The sequence below is a fragment of the Notechis scutatus genome, chromosome Z (genome assembly GCF_049901735.1).
Source record: "Notechis scutatus isolate UNSWTSFEM ecotype Mainland chromosome Z, rNotScu1.2, whole genome shotgun sequence".
Lineage (NCBI taxonomy): Eukaryota > Metazoa > Chordata > Lepidosauria > Squamata > Elapidae > Notechis > Notechis scutatus.
The window spans coordinates 78,440,362-78,463,073 of record NC_142025.1 but is presented as its reverse complement, the minus strand read 5'-3'; the positions used below and the strand labels follow the sequence as shown (position 1 = coordinate 78,463,073).

At 36.7% G+C, this 22,712-nt stretch overlaps 1 protein-coding gene across 7 annotated transcripts in view; it reads right to left on the bottom strand.

The window, feature by feature from the left end:
• Positions 1–17,539, bottom strand: part of TEX10 (testis expressed 10) — a 66,407-nt gene extending 48,868 nt beyond the window's left edge. For 2 of the 7 annotated variants that reach the window (XM_026678332.2, XM_026678335.2), the window contains exons 1-6: positions 17,311–17,539; positions 14,832–15,020; positions 13,613–14,322; positions 11,056–11,299; positions 9,317–9,429; positions 5,736–5,974 (exon numbers count right to left, since the gene is read on the bottom strand). In XM_026678332.2, the coding sequence (XP_026534117.1) occupies positions 5,736–5,974; positions 9,317–9,429; positions 11,056–11,299; positions 13,613–14,322; positions 14,832–15,011 (1,486 nt within the window). In that variant the 5' untranslated portion in view covers positions 15,012–15,020; positions 17,311–17,539. Of the gene's footprint in view, positions 1–5,735; positions 5,975–9,316; positions 9,430–11,055; positions 11,300–13,612; positions 14,323–14,831; positions 15,021–15,194; positions 15,291–17,310 lie in introns of those variants that run through there. The other 5 variants (XM_026678333.2, XM_087946477.1, XM_087946476.1 and 2 more) reach the window with 4 other exon arrangements.
• Positions 17,540–22,712: the final 5,173 nt, after the last annotated feature.

The following is a 22,712-nucleotide window of genomic DNA, read 5'->3' as shown; positions in this document are numbered from 1 at the left end:
TGTCACGGCTCACATGCTATCCACCTCTTTCTTCACTCCTGCACACACTTAGTCCAGCTGAGTCGTCCTCTTTGGGGTGGCCATTTTAGACCACCACTTCAGTTGTCTTCGGGGGGAAAAATTGCCAAGCCCAGCGGGGGGAGATACAGCTCCCCTCAACCTGGCTGGCAGCTTCCCCTTTCTCCACCGCCCCTCCGAGGCAGCTTCAGCCCCTAATAGCAATGATTGGGGCTTCCGACGAAAGAGCATGGGCCGTAGCCACAGACGATCATGATCTACGGTCCATCAGAGAGAAGGGCTCCCCTATCCATTACTTGTCCTTCTCTAAGGGTGATATGGAGAGTAAATTGACATCCTCTTCTCTGCCACAGTTCTTCAAATATTAGAAGACTACTATCATGTCTCCCCTAAGTTGTCTCTTCTTTAAGCTAGACATACCTACTTTGTTTAGCCATTTATCATACAACTTAGCATACAGATCCCTTATAATCGTTATTGCTCTTCTCTGCACTGTTTCTAAGGCCTCGTCATCATTTTTCCACTGTGGTGACCATAACTGGATGTAGTATTGCAAGTGTGGTCTCACCAGGGCAATGTAAGGCATTACTATCACTTCTTGTTGTTTGGATTCAATCTCTGTTGATGCAGCTGCAACTGCATTGGCTTTTTTGGCAGCCTCAGCATACTGCTGGCTTATACCTAAATTGTGATCCACTAAGACACTTCAATCCCTCTCATAATTACTACTATTGAGCCAGGAACTGTCTATTCTATACCAGAACATTGGTTTTTCCTGCCTAAGTGAGGTTTTTACCTTTCATCCATCACTTTCAGTAATTTCAGTTCTGAGCCTGCTGGAATTTCGGCAATCCAAGAAGGCATGGAGCTGAAATCCTTTGGCAGGAAGTTCTTACAGCCAGCCCTCAGAGACAAAACAAGTAGACAAGTAGAATTTTCATTCTGTAAGCTGAGAAAGAACATAGTAAGGTATTCTCAAAGTGGTGGGAGGAGGTCCTGGGAGGCCAGGTGCACTCCACACGACTTTATGTCTGCTCAAGGCAGAAAATCCTGCTTGGATTTCAGTAGGGAAGATTTTCAGCTCCTAAGCAGAGAGGCAGAATGCTAAGGTAAGAAGCATGAGGTGCCTTGGGAGGAGGCCCAAGGAGACCATCAAAGGCTGTACATGAGTGTCTCTATCTCAGGGATTGAAAATCCTGTTTGGATTTCAGCAGGCAGAATTTTCAGCTTCTGAGTGAAGAGATATTCACATGTGGCCTGTGTCAGCATCTCAAAGTCTCCCCCACCCTCAAGGCACCCTGCACTCCTTACCTTACAGTGCTCCTCTCTCCACTTACAGAGTGAAAATCCACAAGATCAGTTAACAACTGTAACCAGGAATGCCGAGGTTGTAGTAGCTGAGCAAAGCAGTCATATGACATTTCATTTAACAACCATTTTGTTCAGCAACTTAAATTCCAGTCCCAATATGGCTGTTAGTCAAGAACTACCTGTAATTAATAAGGTAATAAATTAGATCAGCGTTGCCAACCAGTGGGCTGCAGCCCACTGGTGGGCCTTGAAAAATTTTTGGTGGGCCGCAGAGAAATCTCACTCCCAGAGCACCCTCCCAAGCAATTAATCCAGACTGCGCAGAAACAAAAGGCTGCGCTGCCCACATGGTCCGCAGGAATGCTCCCCGCCCACTCACTCACCAGGCAAACTTGCCTGCTAAAATTGCTATTTTTCCTTTTTCCGACCATTATCTGTTCTGCTGTGCTGGGAGATTTAAATTAGCTAGGAAGCAGGAAATGGTTTGATTTCTTGCTTTCTAGCTAGTCTTTAGATCTTTGGCTCTGCTCCCCTTAGGACTGAAGGTTTGCCTGCAAGCAAATTCAGTGCAGACTCAGGGCAAGCAAATTTGAGAGACTGAGTTAGCCGATGGCAGATAGATAGATCACTGAATGATTCTGTGAGCAACTCAATCTGCCTGCTTTGCCTGATTTTGGGAAAAAGTTGCTCTTTCTTATAAAAAAAATTCAATATTTACATGCATGGTGCGTTGTGAGTTAATTTTGTGAGTTTGCTTGCAAGCAAATTTTATGTGACAGACTGAGCTAGCCAATGGCAGATAGATAGATCTCTGAATGAATCTGTGATTCTGTGAGCAACTCAATCTGCCTGCCTGCTTTGCCTGATTTTGGGTAAAAGTTGCTCTTTTTTATAAAAAAATTCAATATTTATATAAATATTTATATTTACATACAATGTCCAGCCAGTCACATGACCACTAAGCCACATCCAAAAATTAGGCTACGCCCACAGAGCCGTTTAGTGGTCCCTGGGATCTAAAATTATGAATTTGGTGGTCCCTGAGGTCCAAAAGGTTGGCGACCCCTGGTTTAGATTAAGAAAGTATGTTTCCTGTAAACATTTCAGAAATATTTCCTAACAATAAGAGGAATTAAACAACAAAACTGCCTCAGCATATGATGGATAATCCACTAAAAATGTTTGAACAGGTCATACAGCCATCTGTCAAGAAAAATGTTGTACTGAGTTTTTACACTGAGCAAGTAATTGAGCTAAATGAGTTCCAAATTTCTTTCCAACCGTTGCATGATTTCTATTGTTAGAAAATATTGGCATTATAGCTATGGATAACCAAATAAAATAAACCAAATCTTTATTATGGTTATAGACCAGTATAAGTTAGGTGTGGTACATTCATTAAAGCAGGGTTCCTCAATCCCTGGATTATGGCCCAATGCCGAGCCACAGCTTATTGGAAACCAGGGCATAGAAGTGGTGGGTGAGTGAGCACATGTGGACACCCAAAGTTGCACTTGTGAAAATTGCACATGCGTGCGAAACCATCTACTCTTCCCCACTTGCCACCAGCAACACTTCTGCCAGTCCACCAAGCCAGAAAGATTGGGGACCACTGCATTAAAGCATAAAAAATATATCAAGAGTAAAATTATTTTATATATATATATATAAAAAGCTAGGTGACACACTTATATATGTATGTATGTATGTATGTAGGTCTAGGTGTGTTCAGGTCTTTTCCCGTGTAAGATTAAGAGTATCTTGGTGACGTTTCAATGAGGTCCCACTCACCATCTTCAGGCTGGTGCTTTCGGCTTCGTGCTTGTGTGAGCAAAGCGTAATCGGAGCTGCTGTCTCTATAAATACTGATGGGGAGGTTGGCTGTGTTGTCATTTCTTAATTGGTTGATGGAGTTGATGTTTCCATCAAAAGCATGAATAGAAGAGATGATTCCACCAGACTGTCAATTATTTGGAAGCCTGCACTCACAAACAAAAAAATCTCCACACCACAAGCCAGGCAAACACCTGGGCACAAACAGATCCCCCCTGATACCTCCAGCTCAAACACACCCCAACCAGGCACCCAGATGGAACCTAGCTTAAATGATAAATGATAACCGTCCATTTACTCGGAGCCAAGCTGCACTAAAAGCCTCCAATACAGGAACACAATGTTGCCAGCCAATCAAGACAAAAAAAGCCACAAAACAGACAGAAGATATTAGAAACACCAATCAAGCAGAACACAGCAAACTCCAAGACCAATAAACACAGACCAAGACTCCCAACCAATCAGGATGAAGAAAAAAACATTCTGGCACAGCAGTAGGCTAGCCCCAAATTTAACACTGAAATGGCTGTGAAAGTCTGACTCACAGACGAACACAATACAGAAGCCTGATGATGACAGATGAGATTCTGCCGAAACGTTGCTACAACTTTAAAAGCACAACTATAATGACGTGGGAAAATACCCAAACAAAGCTGAATACATGTAAGTACCCGCGAAAACTTAAGAAAACATATATACATATACACATACATACATACATACATACATACATACATATATATATACATATATATATATATATATATATATATATATATATATATATATATACACACACACACATACATACATACATATATACACACACACACACACATATGTAGTCTAGGTCTAGGTGTGTTCAGGTCTTTTCCCATGTAAGATTAAGAGTATCTTGGCGACGTTTTGGCGAGGTCCCACTTAATCTTACACGGGAAAAGACCCAAACACACCTAGACCTACATACCTGTACCCGTGAAAATACATAGAAGCCTATACAGAAGCCTGATGATGGCAGATGAGATTCTGCCGAAACGTTGCTACAACTTTAAAAGCACAACTACAATGACGTGGGAAAATACCCAAACAAAGCTGAATGCCATACATGTAAGTACCCGCGAAAACTCTAATATGCTCACTAAGTCTAATTTATAACACAGGCCCTCATCCAACTAATTTTGAGTGCTGCTGCACAGAATCCGGCAGCATTCTACATAGCAAGTTTGATATCTGAAAGCAACTGGATGGTGTAAAACTGTCCTTTGCAGCCTTCTATTTATGTAGTAATGGTAAGATGAGACTAATTTGAATATCTTTGCAATACAGGCACATGTAAAGCATACACTCTGTTATTTCTGTGTGTTCCATTAGAAGGCATTGTCTCTCTGGAAGAGAAATCTTCCTGCATTGGCCTTCAAGAAAGTTAAGGGGAGGGAAGGGAATGACATCGTACCAGAGTAAAGGCTCTTTTTTGTTTAGATACCTCAAGTTTAGTCAGACATGCTCAGGGACGATAGAGTAATTGCTGGATTTTCTAGAAATAAAGTTTGGGATCCTACCCTGTTTCTCCAACAATATGGCCTCCCCCAATAGGAAGTCCCAGCATGTTTTATAGGCATGAAATGAAATTAAGCCCCTCCCTCCAAATTAAGGCCTATATTAAAACATGCAAAATGGGGGGGAATGGTAGGGGGGCTTGCCATTAGGAAGTACTTTTGTTGCATACCCGGATATGGTGCTGCCTGCGTTGACCCCGATACGAAGTGCCCCACCAATGCCGAGGTCAACATCCAAGCCGTCGCCGCCCACCCGAAGATGTAAGGGGGGGGAATTAAGTCACCCCTGAAAAGACGGCCTAGCCATTTTTTCAGGGCTCAAAAAAAAATAAGACCCAGCCTTATTATATGAGAAACACGGTATCTGGAACCATCTGGTGCTCTGTGCCTGTTACACATTATTTAATAAGGGTTTCAGCATGATCACAACCAATACTGAGTAGAAGATCTCAGAAAAGTCCAAAGAGATTTCAGTTGCTACTGCCTGCTTTCATGCATACCGAAAATCATTATTCTTAAAGGTCAAAGTGGGGAAAAAAATTTTAGCCAATAATTGAATATAGTCATCCATTCTACCCAAAAATTCCATGAAACCTGATTGTGGACAGAAAGTGGCATTAGAGATACAATTAGAGATTGAAGAGTTAATCTTAAAAAATGTACAAATTCTAATGGTGCAAAATTGGAGAAAAGGTTTAGCTGGGCACTAAAAGACATTGTGTTATTGGCTGTCGGTATTTAGTGGCAACTTCTTCCCTTAACATATTTAAAGGTGACAAATGATCTCATCTGTAGATTTTCAACAAGTCTCCTTGGGCTTTCCTACTCCCAGCAAAGCAAAGGACCACCCCCAGGAATTTGAAACAGGAGATTTGCTCAATTTTTTAGGCATCTATGTTCTAGAAATGCCTCTTGGGTTTCTAGAATAAATAATCTAGTGAAATTTCTCAAACATATAACACAGCACCAAATAAAGTTTGGGAGATTATATTGCAGCATATATTCATATCATCTTACCTTTGTTTAGCTGGATTTCTAAAAGTCTCCAAGTCACTCTGAGCAATTTGTTCAGCTGCTTACTGTTTAATTTACAACCATCCTGAAGAGTTTCTATTACAAACTTTCTAATCAAGCCTAGCCAATGGGCATCCGTAGGCAATGTTGAAGTATTTGCAAGCGAGACCATGATTTCACATAAAGTTAAATTCAGCAAAAGATGATCAATATTGTTTGAAGATGTCATATAATATTTGTTGCTAAAAGACAGACACACATAACAGATGAATTTTTTTGAGTAAAAATGAAATAAAGTGTAACTTCTACAGCTTTAAGATTTTTTTTTTCATTAGACCTATAATAAAAATGTTTTCTGTCATGGAACAAGCGCACCAGTGGTTTCTCTACTCTAAACCACTTCAGCAAAGGGCCAAATCTCTCTATATAAAAGCGAAATACCACTCACGTTTGTAAAGCCTACAAACTTGAAATTTGGCACATATGTTCCTCTTGGCTTCTAGGTGCTCATTAAGAAAGGATTTTTTGAAATGATCATCAGAGCATTACTATTTTGTATATTATTCTTAACACCTGAAAAGAAATATGCTACAAATGCAAAACACAAGCAGATGACTTTCTATTTTAGTTTTCACAGCACCAAGCAGCTTTAGTACAGAACAGTTGAGCTAAGCCACGCCCAGGCTCCTTGCTGTCTCCTTCTTGCTCACACAGCAAATACTGTTTCAGTTTCCAAACAGTCCTCAACTCTTTCACACACTGACAGGACACTAGCCAGATAAATACTGATGGATGCTGGTAGGCAGAGGCAGATTTTCCCCCTCTTATTTTCTTCTCCAAAAACCTAAGCCCGACCACATAGTTTCATAGCAAAGCATGGGTATCGAGCTAGTTCTTTTATTAAAACTACGAATGAAAAAAACTCCCCCCGTTTCAATAAATAAAAAGACCTAGAGATAATTCGAATAATAATCAAGAAAGACCCAACCAGAAAACAAAACACTTGACTAACACAATAAACTTCTAATCCATAAAACTATGATTTGGGAAAGGAATGATACTTCAAGCAAAAATATGCTAAGACTTTCTTTCTGTTGGCAGAATGTAGTTTTGCACTTTGCAATTAACCAAAGATGCAGTTAGTCAATTGAATCTGAAGATGAATGCACTGAACTTTTCTGGAAATTAAGGTCCCCAGTTCAGAAACAACCTTGTCTAAAGTGATATATATTTTTTAAAAAGCTATTTTCCAAGTAAATATCATTTGCTTCTCATTCTCAGACTAATATTAACATACAACTTGTACATGAAAGATAGAAAGAAAAGCCCATTAAGCTTTTCCCATCAATTTTCCCTAAAAATGAAGTCTCAGAGATGTCAGCTGGGCTGAATTAGATGCTCAGGTATATTTTTCCAACAGTGGGTATAATTTAGGGCTAGCTATACTTCTTCCAGGCCTAAATTGTTTTCCGAGTCTAGACAGCCTAATTGTTCTCAGCATAAATATCCGGCATTGATTTTATAGAAGTTACTTAAAACACTGATTTAGTAAATTCATCAATTCTAATTCCCCTTAAGAATTACGACTGTTTAGTTTAGATTGCTAATGAGTGGAGTTTAGCATCAACATAGGTAAAAAGAAAAAGGGAAATTTGTTCCCAACGGGCAGAAATGCTTTGGATCAAAATATTTCTTGGTGCCTTTTCAGGGTTCACCTGATTAATGTATTAATGTAATCACAATGAAAAGCTGATTGCAAGCCATTTTCAAACAGAAGAGGATACAGTGTTCTCCTGAAGACAAAGGTGGTGTGCTTCCCAAATTGTTCAGTTCAACAGATCATAGAACTCAGCATAACTGCAGCTGATCTCCAGAAAGTAAAATAATTATTTTATCTTGTAAATGTAACTAATTATTGTAAAACAAATCTAAAGAATTATTTTATATCTTATAAGATTATTCTCTTAAAGATTGTTGTTTAAGACAGTACCCTCCATTAAGGCATAAATGCTTTTTTCCAGTATATACACTCATAGTGAAATTAATACTCTAGTTTGCACAAACAAGAGTATTGTTTTTGTTGAAAGGGAATAATATATGCTGCCATTACTAAATCAGATTTTCATAATCTACAGGAATATTTTCATTTAATCTGTAAAAATGTGTGAAGACTTTGGATTAGATATATATTCACCCTCATGTACCATCATACTCCTAATTTTGGTATTTAGATACGAACCTCAAAAATAATTCCTAGGCAAAAGGTCACACATTCAGAACCCAAGATTAACGGCTGCTACCATAGCAACTCTGAATTATAACTTTCTACAAAATTTAAAAGATAAGGAAGAGCTATGTCCTTGATTCCTGGCTACTCATTACCAACGATGTTTTTAGAATGCAGAGATCTCAGGAAGGACAATAATAGTCAGTCTAATTAATGGCACTATAGCCTTTCCTACCATATTAAATGGAATCTATGTTGGCTATTCATCCCAGATAATTACATTTCATGTCCTTGGACTGAGGCATTTCTAAAGAAGCTCTTTGTTAATGTCTGGTGGGCAAGCTGAAATTGAGAGAGCAGTCCACCTAGCCAGCATTCATATGCCTAAAATATGACATGGGGTGGGGGGGTGGGAGGTAATTGTAACTGTAACAATCATTTTTCTATGCCAAGCAGGTCTGCAATTTATTTTGTGCTCCCAGGACTGGACATGCCCTACCTCTTATTGAGGAAAGTAGTTTTCAAAAATTCTTGACTAGACATCTGGGACCATCCAGTATTTGTGGTGGAGGTCAAGGCTCTACTGCAAATAGTAATCTACATTTTGGTGCAACATCAATTCTCTAGAGAACCTCCTAAGCATTTTCACATCAATGTAGGAATATACAGTACCACCATGTCCAAAGTAAAAAAGGAGCAACTTGCTTAGATCTATTGATTGGGGCTGAAGTTACAAAGATCACACATTATTCTACAGAATGTCTATATTTAGTCTATGCACATCCAGAATGTATTTCTTACTATAAGAACAAGTGATGAAGATAAGACACAGATTAAGAGCTGTATGATGCAAAAATCAACTTTCTGTGCAATCAAGTCATCTCCACAGCTATTCCGTTATATTTTAAACATGGACACCTATGATTATGGACTCTTAAAAGGTAAATGTAAAAGTTCCCCTCGTACATACATACTAGTTGTTTCCGGCTCTAGGGGGCGGTGCTCATCTCCATTACAAAGCCAAAGAGCCAGCGCTGTCCAAAGATGTCTCCATGGTCATGTGGCCGACATGATTAAATGCTGAAGGCGCACGGAATGCTGTTACCTTCCCACCAAAGTGGTCCCTATTTTTCTACTTGCATTTTTACATGCTTTCAAACTGCTAAGTTGGCAGAAGCTGGGACAAGTAACGGGAGCTAACTCCATTACATGTGCTAGGGATTCAAATCCCCAAACTGCCGACCTTTCTGATTGACAAGCTCAGCGTCTTATCCACTGAGCCATTGCGTCCCTTTATGGACTGTTACAACCTATAAAATATCTCACTCTCCTGGCTATGTAACTGTCTCATTCATACCTTTTCAAATGATCTTTCTTTTTTTGTTTGATTGTTTCTTGGAAAGAGTAAGGAAAGTAAGACATAAAATGGTGCTTGAAATCGATCAGGTAATTTGCTCGAAGCCATATTTCCTGTTGAAAAAATATCAAGTGATAAACTATGGTAATCATTCTATCTAAGCACTTCCAACTAAAGTTTTATGAAAAGCAGAACATTTTCATAAGCTACTCCAACAAGTTAAACAGTTATAAGATAAACATAAATTCAACATAATTATAGTATAACATAAATTAACATAACATATTAAATAAATATAACATAAATAAATATATGTATAACATAAACAAATGCTTACTGTTTTCTTTAATCAACTGACAAAAATGAAAATTTTAATTCTACCAAACATTATAAAGCATAGAAGAAACACTTTACAAAAGAAAAGCCCTTAAACAAATGAAAGCAAATATACATAGCCCAGGATAATGTTGCAGTATCCAATCTGGTTCAGTCAATGGGCTCATAGGTTTACTCTTCCAAGCTTTTGGACTCGTGTTGAAGTCCATCCTCAGAATGTGTGGTGACAGAGAAGTTTCCTGAGGAATTCTGGTGAGAGAGAAGTTCCTTGGGGATGGGCTTCAGCATGTGTCCGAAAGCTTGAAGACTAAACCTCTAGTCCAAGTGTCTGATCCAGATTGGATCCTGCAAATCCCTTACAATTTGTAGTAAGGTACTATACTTGGTCACAGAAATCTATGCTGAAATTCAATCTAAAGCCTCTGTTGTCTGCCCCTGAGAACATTAGAAAAAGATGCTATTTAATTAGACTAGCAATAACTTTGAAAATGGAAATTTATTTGTAGGATTAATAATTCTTGGACCTGGGTCTTGTGTGTGAATCTGGGAGCTGTAGCTTTACATTATTTCTAAACATGCAGTATGTATATATCCATATCCCCTGGACTTTGAATTCTGAAATGTCCCTGGAACACGTCTGACTATAATGCTCATTTAGCTTGTTTCCTGATCACATCTGTAATTATTCTTTGTACTATTTTGGTAAACATGCAATAAAACATTCATAACTGTAAGTCAGGGGTATCAAATTCGATTTCATTGAGGGCTGCATCAGGGCTGGGTTTGACCTCAGGAGGCTAGGGTGGGCGTGGCCAGCTTAACATCACTTGTGTCGGGGTGCCTGTGATGGCCCGAGCGCTCTGCCAGTGAAAATGGGCTCCTGATGGGCTCCTCCGTTTTTGGCTGTGATGGCTTCCTGCAACCCTCTGCCAGTGAAAACGGACCTCTGGAAAGCCATAGACAGCCCTCCTGAACTCTATTTTTGCTGGCAGAGGCACTGCGGGCTGGTCTTTTGTCGTTTCTAGGGCAATCCCGTGGGCCAGATCTAAACACCCTGCTGGCCGGATCTGGCTCTCGGGCCTTGAGTTGACACCTCTGCTCTATGTAATAGTATTTAAGTAATTAATTTTTCTTGAGTTCAGCCCATAAATTTTCAATGTGAAATTTGAAAAGCTAATCCTGCTCCCCACATAAAATCTGCCTATTTTGAGGAAGAAAAACATTTAATATCAAATTTTTAGATAATCTAATCTCTTAAATTCATATTATACGTTCTGACTACTTGAATTTAATTTGCTATCTAAATAGAGAAACTCTATTTAAAATTAACATATTTTTCATCATATTTATATAGCAGACAATGCACTTCCAATATTCATAGTTTCAGCAATTTAGCTTCTTACCATCTCATATGGATCTTTGTTTTGTTTTGCAAGCTTCCACAATAAATGAATGATACCAAGTACTGCCTCCATAATTTGCTGAGATCCAGGTTCCAGAATATTTCCAAGAACTGGAGCTGCAAGTTGTGTAGGAGAAGCTTCAACCGAACAATCAAGTAGTAATGGTATTATTACTTGAATGAAACCTTTTAAATTGCTCATGGATGCCAGACCTTTTTCATCATTACTTGTCATGCTTAAAGACCTAAAAAACAAAGACTTCACTTTTTCTTTTCTTTTGTATCCAAAATATTTACTCAGAACTAAATGTTATTAAATGTATTTAAGGGTATATTCCTAAGCATATTGACCAAAACAAGACTTAACATATATATATATAATGCATCAGCATACTAAATATTTCAGAACTAGTTAGGAAATAGTCTGATTTACAAATAGCAGTCCAGAGTCAGTTTGTAGGAAAAATGGACAGCATAGAAATTTAATAAATTATAATAATGTTAAATATTGCTTCTGAAATAATATATGTATTATTTACATAATTCCCTATGCAACATAATAGAAAATCAAATGACATCTGCCTGCTAAATTGAAGCATATTTACTATTGATCTGTACTTGTTTATACATTAGATTCAAAATAAGAAAATTGGAGATTTTTTTCAATCAGCACGTCTTTTTTGGCAGAAATAATAATGTTCAACATTTCCAGTATAAAGTTTTTTCTATTCCTACTTTGGGAATATTGTCACATATTGTCTTCTTGGCAAACATATTTTGCAAGGAAGAGTTGGAACATTTAAAATATTCTATATGTCTTACGTATCACCACTGATTTCTAAAATAGCCAAGTCTGAGAGCTCTCTGGGCCATTCAAAATCTTTATTTTCTAAGAATTCAAGATCAGTTTGGAAGTAAAATTTATAGAACATAGAATAGAGTTGGAAAGGAGCTTGATGGTCTTCTAGTCCAACTTCCTGCTCAAGCAGGAGACCCTATGCCATTTCAGATAAATAATTGTCCAGTCTCTTTTTGAAAGCATCCAGTGATGGAGCATCCACAACTTCTGAAAGCAAATTGTTCCATTAATTGATTGCTCTCAGCATTACGAAATTTCTCTTTAATTCTAGGATGCTGATCTCTTTTGGTTAGTTTCCATCCTTGTTTCTCGTCTTACTTTTTGGTGCTTTGGAAAACAGTTTGAGCCTCCCTTGCCTTTGTAGGAGCCCCTCAAATATTGGAACAGTGCTGTCTCCCCTAGTACTCCTTTTCATTAAACTAGACATATCTAATTCTGATAACCATTCTTCATGTTTTAGCCTCCAGTTCCCTAATTATTTTTGTTGCTCTTCTTTGCATTCTTTCCAGAATCTCAACATCTTTTTTACATTATGATGACCAGAATTGGATGCAGTATTCCAAATTCTGTCTTTCTAAGGGTTTGTAAAGTGGTACTAGAACTTCATGTGATCTTGAGTCTATCCCTCTGTTAATTGCATTTTTGTCCTATTGAAATAAAATTAATTTTCAACTTTTAGCTTCAATTTTTTCATTGATTGTGGAGTATTAGATGTAGCATAGGGCTTCAAACTCACAGCCCATGGGCCGGATGCATCATGCGCTGGCCACGTCCATGCTCGGTTTAACGAAGGGGGTAAAGTCACAATACGTCATGTGATGATGCAAGTTTGACACCCGATCTAGGATATGTTGATATTTTTTTCTTTCACTCATACAATTTTTCCTGTGCCACAAATTGTCATCTATTCTAAAACATAACAGAATCATCCCCAAGTTTATCCATTGGTCAAGTGTGTTTCCTTCCAGGATAGAATAAAATAGTCTTTAATGCAGTCACTACTAAGTACGGTATAGTTTCACAAAATCGTAGGATTGGAATAGACTTTGGAGGTCTTCTAGTCCAATCCACTGCCCAAGGCAGAAGTCCTGATGCTGTCTCAGAAAAATGGTTGTCCAATGTTTTCTTGAAAACTTCCAGTGATTAAGAACCCAATTTCAGGAAACAAGCTGTTCCATTGATTAATTCTTCTCTGTCTGGAAATTTCTATTTTAAGTTTGGATTTCCCTCTGATGAGGTTCTACCTATTGCTTCCTGTCCTACCTCAGGTTCTATGGAGAGTAAATCAATGCTCTCTTCCTATTATTGGGTAGTGGTAATGTTTCTCCTACACACTGTTCTATTTTACCAAAAAGTAGAAGGTAGACTATTTTATGAAATATGGAAATCTAACTATACTATATCCACAGCCTTTTCTTGGTCCACTAATTTAATCACTTTATCAAAAATAATACAATTTTTGGGGTATAACTTATATTTAACAAACCCATGCTGGATTCTGGGAATCACCTGTTTCCTAGAATCAGAGAAAAAATAAAATACATTCTTTTACAAAAGCAAAATCACACTCTAACTTTTCAACAAATAATGCATAATTACATTTTAAAATAGTATAATAAATCATAACAGTTTTATTGACTTGTTTGGTAAACAATAACTAAGTATACCATTTTAAACTAATTCCAAGCATACTTCTTACCTTAGTGTAAACAATGAATTAATTTTAGGATATAAGTCACCATTTTCATACAACTGGATGTGTTGTTGGCCGGCGGCATGATCTTGCCAATTAACACATAAGGACTTCTGAATTCCTATACTATGAGTTCGCTCTTTCTGCCCCTCACTGTCAATTTCTGCTGCACTAGAATCTTCTACCAAGATCTGGAGGAATTTTTGGAGCCTAACTAGAACATTCAGCCTCCACTGTTGAGAGATCATTCTGCGGTTAAGATTAACAGAAATCATCCAATGTATTTTATCTCTACTTTTCTGCTGTGTTGACAGTTGCTGATGAGAAATAAGTTCCACAAAGTTATTCAGTAATATAGTACTGCGATCCCTCAGGAGAGTAGGGTATTCCTTCAAAAATATATCCAATATCTTCAGAGAATCTTCCTGAATTTCTTCACTTATGTGAGTCATGGCACTAGAAAGATGAGCACTCATTAAAGGGAAGAAAGGAGAGATATGCTCAGCTCGTATTTTGGGAGCCAGGAACTGAAGAAGGCAGATTGCTGCTTTTCGCACATTAGAGTCCTTGTCTGTAAACACAGCTGCTAACTCACTCAGTATATTTGAAAGGTGAGCATCAATTATGAATGGATATTGAGACAGCAGGTCCTTGAGTCCAAAAAGTGCACTTTGTTTAACTCCTGCACTATAGTGATTCATCTGTGAAAGCAGATCCTAAAATATAAATTCAAAATAAAACATTTCTGTTAATACTTTTTGCATTGTAAAATGTTTTAGATATATCACATTATATTTTAAGCATTTTCTTTTGCAACTACTTCTTAAAAGTACATTTTTAAAAAATTGGTAGTGAGATAATTGATTGAAAATTGTAACATAAAGAGCTGAATGTGATATGCAGGAATAATTGACATAAAGCAGAGAAAGCTATAATTTATAACAGACAATACATTATGGTGACTAAAAATTACCCCAGTCATTCTAACTGTAACATCATTGTTCAACTAAATTAAATGAAAAAAACATGGAGCACTTATTAAATTATAGAGAGATCTGGACGATATATGGAAATGAAATACTTATTAGATTACATAGAAATCTGGACGATATATGGAAAAATGCTCTTTTCCATGTCTAAAAAAATGCTTAGTTTTACAAAAGTTAATTTTCTGTTTAAAATGGTCTGAAACAATCAGTCATAGTACCCAAACTTTTGTTTTTACCTTTATATTAAGTTTTCTATTATTTGTTGGAAGTATACTACCCTGTCTCAGCTGCTCAGGAAGATGTATATTCTTTGTTCTGAAATTTGTGTCAGTTGCATTTTCCAGTCGAGGCTTCTTCTTTCCAACTTTTAATTTCAGTTTATGAAAATCTTCTTGATGTTTTCTCTTTTTAGTCATTTTGATATTCTGCACAAAAAAGTGAACATCCTTAGAGAAAAAATTACTTGCAGTTGCACTGAAAAGTAAAATATTCATTGAGATATTGTATTTAAAACTGAATAGTCAAATCTCTTAGTTCATATCAAATCTAAATAAAGGACAAGTTTTATTGTATCTTACTCATTTCCCAACATAAGTTACCTGAGTATCCACGAACAAGGCTATCCTCTTCTAAGAAAAACTGAGAATTAAAATACATCGCATTTGGCTGCCATACTAGAGATTCTAGCAGGAAAAACAATTTTATTTTAATCCATTTTTTATTATAAAAATGAAGTTAACGCACTGGACAAATAAAAATAATTTTGCATCAACACAACATAAATTAATATTACATTTACATAGATAACTAATTCAATGCAAACCTCTAAAAAATCTATATTAAAATCATAATACAGTATAAAATCCAAGATGCACAACTATATAAGGCACAGAGGTACTGATCCTTTTTTTTTTTATTCTAGAAAAAACATTTATGTGACATACATTTATGTTTGGTATTCAGCTTTGTTCGGGTATTTTCCCACGTCATTATAGTTATGCTTTTAAAGTTATAGCAACGTTTTGGCAGATCTCATCTGCCATCATCAGGCTTCTGTATTGTGTTCGTCTGGACACAATACAGAAGCCTGATGATGGCAGATGATCTGCCAAAAGTGCTATAACTTTTAAAAGCACAACTATGACGATGGGAAAATAATCCGAACAAAGCTGAGCTACCAACTACATACATACATACATACATACATACATACATACATACACACACACACATTTTACAGCATATATTGAGCAATGGTTAAAAATTTTTTCTTTATCTTTATCATTTATGTGATCTGCCTTGTTACAATAACTCCTTCGTTCTTTTAATGTTTTAATTTCTCTATATAGTTTTTGATTAAATTCACGTCTTCTGTCATTTCCATAACTTACCCAAATATCAAATATTACCTTTTCTTTAATCACTCATACCAAATGTTCCATATTTCATAATAGTCAGTATCTTGTTTATTTTTTAACAGTTTGGTTAGGCTATCCATCTCAGCACATTCATGTTATTTTTTAATTACCATATCCTCTGAAGGAATGAAAGACAGTTTCCAGTTTTGTGCATAGATTATTCTGGCCGCTGTTATGATGTGCAAAATTAAATATTGATATTTTTTCTCCATATTTCTTCATATTTAGCAGAAAGGTTTTGGGTTCAAGTTTTAAATTTTGTTTTGTTGTATTTAAAATCCAATTTCTAATATTTCTCCAAAATTTCTGAGCACATGGGCAAGTCCATCACATGTGAAAATATGTTCCTTGTGCATATTTACATTTCCAACAGTTGGGTGGTAGGTTGGAGAACATCTTAGCCAGTCTCGCAGGAGGTAGGTGCCAGCAATGAACCATTTTATATAAGTTTTCTTTATACGAGATTGACATGGTTAATTTGTAATTTGTTTGCCAAATGTGTTCCCACTTATCTAATTTAAGAGGTACTGATCTTAATGATGTCTGGATGAACACTATTTCATAAAGTGAAACTAAAATATGGTTGAAAGTAAGTATTGAAAACAGATATATTCACCATCAGTGTTAATTTAGATATAATAGAACTAAATAGAAGATATGACTAACTCATTTTCTTATTCTAATATTCTGTTCAAAACTAGAATCAGTTCTTTAACTGTTGAAAAAATAAAACCTGACAGTGTTACAATGTCATGGTTAAAACTGACCTATTTAAAGATTATCTGCTGGAAACAGTAAACTCTTTTAAATATGAATACTGACTAACATTTTCTTCCTAAAAGGAAACACTATCTTTCATTTTAAGTTTTAAAAAATTATGTCCAAGAAGCGCTCCTCAACAGGAATACCGTAAATCAGCCTGAAACATAAACTTGATGAAAAATCTAATTTAAACTTAGATACAGAAATTCTCCGCCTCGGCTAAATATGCACCATGTTTAAATACTCTTTTAACAGGACTGTCGTGGCCTACCGCCCGAAAAACACCTAAGTGGTTAGCAGGGACCTCTTGTGTCCAAAGAATCTAAAGACTTGTTATTTTGCAGAGCTACTCTCAGAGCAACCTTTCCTTTCAAGGGAAAAGAAAGCTTCTGAGCCACCGAAGACCCACTCGGCGGCAGGCAAACGGGAGCAAGAGATTGGAGGAAGACATCCTTAACAGAATCTCTCTCAGAAAAGCCCGGGGCACGGAAAGAGTTGGGCCTAAGCAGGCTCCGTTTATAAATGTCCTTTATACCTTCCAGGGAAAGCTTGCTCCTCACGTCTAGTTTTCCTCACGCAAAGCGACTCACCCACCCTGTCCCGATCAATGAAACAATCTACGGGCGTCCACGATAGCTGCCTTCGAGATTTCCTTCCGAGTCAAAGTCCCACATCCGGTCACATTTTCCGGAAGTCGCGGTAACGTTTTCTCGTTAACGCGGCTCGCGGCAGTTCGCGATTGTGTTGTCGAAGCTGGAGGTTTCCTTGATTGAGCGGAAAGGGAATGGAAAGGAATACCTCGGCTTCCGCTCAGCAAGAGCAAAATAGCAGTATAATTTACACGGGAAGCGTATAGTTATATACCAAACAGATTTTCGAATTGCGGTCAATCCTCGTCTATGTTAATGTTTCCCAAACCCGGCACGTATCTTAAAATTGGGACAGTAAAGCTAAGGAAACGGTTTCTTCATAACCTCATTCAAGAATGTAATAAGGCTACATAAGAATCTAAGGGGGCTTCGTAGCATCAGAATCATATACAATCGTAATTGTTGCATTGCAGTCATGTGAAACCACCTTTAAATCACAACATAATGCTTACAGCCATAACAATCATGGCATGTCTTCGGTCTACTAAAATGAAACATGATTTTTAAATAGGTTTCCCCTGAAATTATTCTCAATTTCAGACTACCATTCTCAAATTACAGAACAAGCAAAAATATTCATACAGGTTTGTGTTTGTGCCAATGTGATGCAAAAATGTGTAACTGGCATTTTCATAGATTCAGAACAAAGCAGAAACTACACAATATGTCACATCGTGAATAAAGGCAAATATACCTGTCCCAGGATAATGTTATTTATTTATTTTTATTTATTTATTTATTTGATTTGCCAATTGTTTACAAGATAATAAGTATAAATGTATACATAGTTGTGAATACATGAAATGGGTACATATAAGAAAAATAAAAGAATAAGAGAAACAATAGGACAGGGACGGTAGGCACGTTGGTGCGCTTATGCACGCCCCCTACAGACCTCTTAGGAAAGGGGTGAGGTCAATAGTAGACAGTCTAAGGTTAAAGTTTTTTGGGGTTTGGGGAAGAAACTACAGAGTCGGGTAGAGTATTCCGTTGTTGGCAGGTCCTATCTTGTTTGGTCACTGGGACCTAAAGTTTAGTTTTCCAAGCTTTCATACTAGCGATGGAGCACATTTTTCGGGAACTTCAGTCTACCAGAATGTATGCTTTGGGCTATTTTATGGGTAATTTATTTATTTATTTATTTATTTGATTTGCCAATACAAGATAATAAGTATAAGTGTATACATAGTTGTGAATACATGAAATGGGTACATATAAGAAAAATAAAAGAAGAATAAGAGAAACAATAGGACAGGGACGGTAGGCATGTTGGTGCGCTTATGCACGCCCCCTACAGACCTCTTAGGAAAGGGGTGAGGTCAATAGTAGACAGTCTAAGGTTAAAGTTTTTGGGGTTTGGGGAAGAAACTACAGAGTCGGGTAGAGTATTCCAGACATTGACCACTCTATTGCTGAAGTCATATTTCCTGCAATCAAGTTTGGTGCGGTTAACATTGAGTTTGTATCTATTGTGTGCTCTTGTGTTGTTATGGTTGAAGCTGAAGTATTCATTGACAGGTAGGACATTGCAATGTATGATTTTATATACCATGCTTAAATCAGACCGAAGACGGCGTAATTCAAGGTTTTCTAGTTCTAGAATTTCAAGTCTGGTGGCATAAGGTATTCTACAACGAGTAGAGGAGTGGAGAACTCTTCTTGTGAAATATTTCTGGACTTTCTCAATTGTGCTAATATTTATGTGCTGCCTGGTTGTGTGTGGCTTTTTGTTGATTGGGGCTATTAAGTCCTTGACTGTTGTGCACTTACCCAGATTTGATCCTGCAATGTCGCAAAACACAAATACACATACAGGTAGTCCTTGCCTTATGTCCATTCATTCAGAGACCATTCAAAATTATTGTGACATTGAAAAAAATGGACTTATGACTAGTCCTGGAAGTTTCAGCATCTCAGCTCCCCCACAGTCATGTGATCGCAAAATGACCCCCAGGTTCACCTTGCACTTATAACATTGCAGCAAGCCACAGTCATCTGATCATCATTTGGGACCTCAGCTGACTTCCCACAACAAAGTCAATGGGAAGCAGGCTGAGAATATCACAAATTCTTCTAATAAGTTGCCCAAACTGCTTCTTCTCCTGAGGAGCCTATTCTTCCATACCATCATCTTTGTAATGTAGACATTTACCCTTTGTAGCGAGGCCACTCTGAGCTCTCCCAAAACTTCTTTGACCCATAAACAGCGTTTGCTAGCCTACCTATGTCTTTTTAACAGCTGGTCACTACAACCTCCATTCCCCAAGAGCACCTTCCACCACCCAACCCCAGTACTCCCACATTCCTTGCCTGGGACTCCATTTCTTCTGGTTTAGTGACCGGTGTTGTCCTGGGATTATGATGGCAACCAGAATTGTTGTTGCACATTATATCATGTTTTACAACCATATCATCCAATTGTATCAATTATACAACCAGAAACTTTACATGATGGAAAGGGATAACGTTAAGTGCTTGTTGCTCTCTGAACCTGATGGCTTTCTTGCAGTGTTTCATTACCAAACTAAACATCAAATTGGATTTGCTCTTATTTTTATATACTAGTGACTTGCCCTGTCAGCATTGGTAGGAGTGTCCTTGGTGGTTCTTTGGTTCTGCTATGCAGTTTATTAGAGATTTATATTTGACACTACTGGGCAGGGCACACTGTCATGGGTATTCGTGCAGAAAGAATAATTGTTCCTTGATGGAAAAGTGCCTACATGCAAATTTCTCCCATTTGTGTGCTTTATGAAGTATTTGATTTTCATATGTGGTATTGACAGAAAAAATATTTATAGGTCAGAGTTGAACTGTGAGGTCCTGGGGACTCTGAATTTGGTGGTTTTCTTGCAGATGCTTTGCTAAACAAACTAGACAATTAACAAACATGAATTTCTTATTTATAAGTTGGATTGCATCATAGCATGACTCAAAAATATGTATGAGACACAGAAGAAATTTAGAAATATAATTGTTTTAAACTTGCATGATTGTCTTGGTCAGACATATCAGATGCATGCATAAGGAAGATGTAATATTTTTTCAAAGTCTATCTGACTTGATTTAATTAAATTTATATAGCCACTCATCTCACACATGTGACTATGTCTGGCACACACAATTTAAAATGTCAAGACAATTAACAGTGAAAAAACTAAAACATTTAAATACAATTAAAACATTTTAAAACTATAAATAAAACAAAAATCACAGGAGAATGGATTCCAAAAATAACCAAAAATATAACCATTTAACAGTTTGTTTAGTATTCTCAATCATTATATACTTTTAGAATTCCTCACTAGATTAAAATACAGCATGATAATAGTTCTAGTAATTTTGTGATTAATAATCAGAATGTGGTAACAAATGAGGTGTGCTTATTCTTAAGGATTTTTTTTGTCCTCTCCAGTTTTTAATATGGACCTCAACAGACAAAATTATTTCGAGGTATTCCACCAGTGTATCAATAGTATATACAGCTTTACCTCCATCTTCAAACTTTTGAGCTCAATAAATTATCAGAAACCCTAAATAAGACGGATGTACCAAGATATTCCTGTCAAATGTTGCACAAAAGGTAAGAGCCATAAGCCATTCACCCAAGGCTGTGCTTTGTTTCTCCTCGCCTGCTTCCTTTTCTACAGACACAAATGTTTTTTAAAACAACTGTTCTATAATTCTCCTTTGTGATATATTTTTTAATATGTTTATTGAAAGTTTCAAAACAAAAAAAGAATATATTTTAAAAAAATGTTTTCATAGCAGTGTACATTTCTATTAGTGTCAATTAAAGTCATTTGTTACAAGTAAATCTATAACCTGTTTCCTAGATCCTTACTTTTTATGTTATTATTACAATTATAATACAATATTTATTTAATTGATTAATTATATCACTTTACATACATAGCTATATATACATTTATCCCTATTTCCATTTTCCCTTGTTTGTTTAATCGGTTTCACTAGACATCTTTACTTCCTTTTTATACAACCATTTGTACCATATATTCCAAGTTGTAAAAAACTCCCCCTTTTCCTTATTTTTTAGTAACATGGTTAGTCTAACCATTTCTGCACATTGGTGGATTTTATTAGTTATTGCCAGGTCCGTGGGTGTCATTGTTGATTTCCAGTTTTGGGCAAAGACTATCCTTGCTCTATAATGATATGATATCAGATGCTGATGTTTTTTGCTCCATGTCGGTTCTATCGGATGTTGTTAATCTTATTTAAGCAAGAAAAACCAAGTCATATGTTCATGTTAAGAAAATGACTAGATTATACAGAAATATGATACTTGCTGATAAAATGAAGATGTAAAAGTGATTGAAAATGGGAAATGGAACTTACATTTCATTGTAATATAGTTGGTGAGAGCTTCATACTTCTTGGAAAGTTAACACTGGTGTTTGACACATAACAGGGGTATCATACTATTGTCTGCATCTTATCTAATTGGCTTGTGGCAACTTTGAGTTGAATGAAAGGTAAACTGAATGAAACTTAAAACTTGGTTAAGATGAAAGTATGGTTCATCTTGAGCCAATAACTGTTAGACAAGAGGCCAGTTAAAAAAGGCAGTGACAAACTACTTCTGAAAATGTTATCACAAAAACTGAAAAGACGTGTCCAGACAATTGCCAGGAGTCAAGGTTACCCACCTCCCCAAGTCTAGACTTGGCAGCAGAGTACCACTAAATTATTTTTTAATTTGTTAAGGGGGGGCGGGATATCAGTTGCTAGGGAAAAAATGAAGAGTTTCATCCTTATATCATGTTTATGAACTTCTCAGAAACATTTGCTATGCAATGCAAAATGCTGTAATAAAACTTTTGCCCAATCTATCAGCACACTTCTAATGGTTTTTTTAAAAGTGGGCTTTGGTAAGCAATAAAAGGTACACAAACCAATAATATAATTTAATGAGCGAGAGAAGGAAAACTTCTATTAGAAACAAAACCATTCCTGTCCCCGTTATCTACAAATATGTGCATGAAGAAACAGATAAATTACAAGGACAGCTTTTGAATTAAGACATATTGTGAAAGTCACAGCTGCTTTAGCCAGTCAAGAAGAGGTGTTTCATTCTTATTAAAGCACATTGCACTGCACTTCTTTTAAAATGTTTTGCACACCCAACTTCCCAATGTACAGTAATACATTTAAAATTATTATTTTTTAAAAAATTCAAATATCTTGATTCGTAAAAAGGACATTCAAGCTTGCTAAATTAGCGTATGAACAATCTAGTCCTCCAGCTGAATTGTTTGTTAATGTT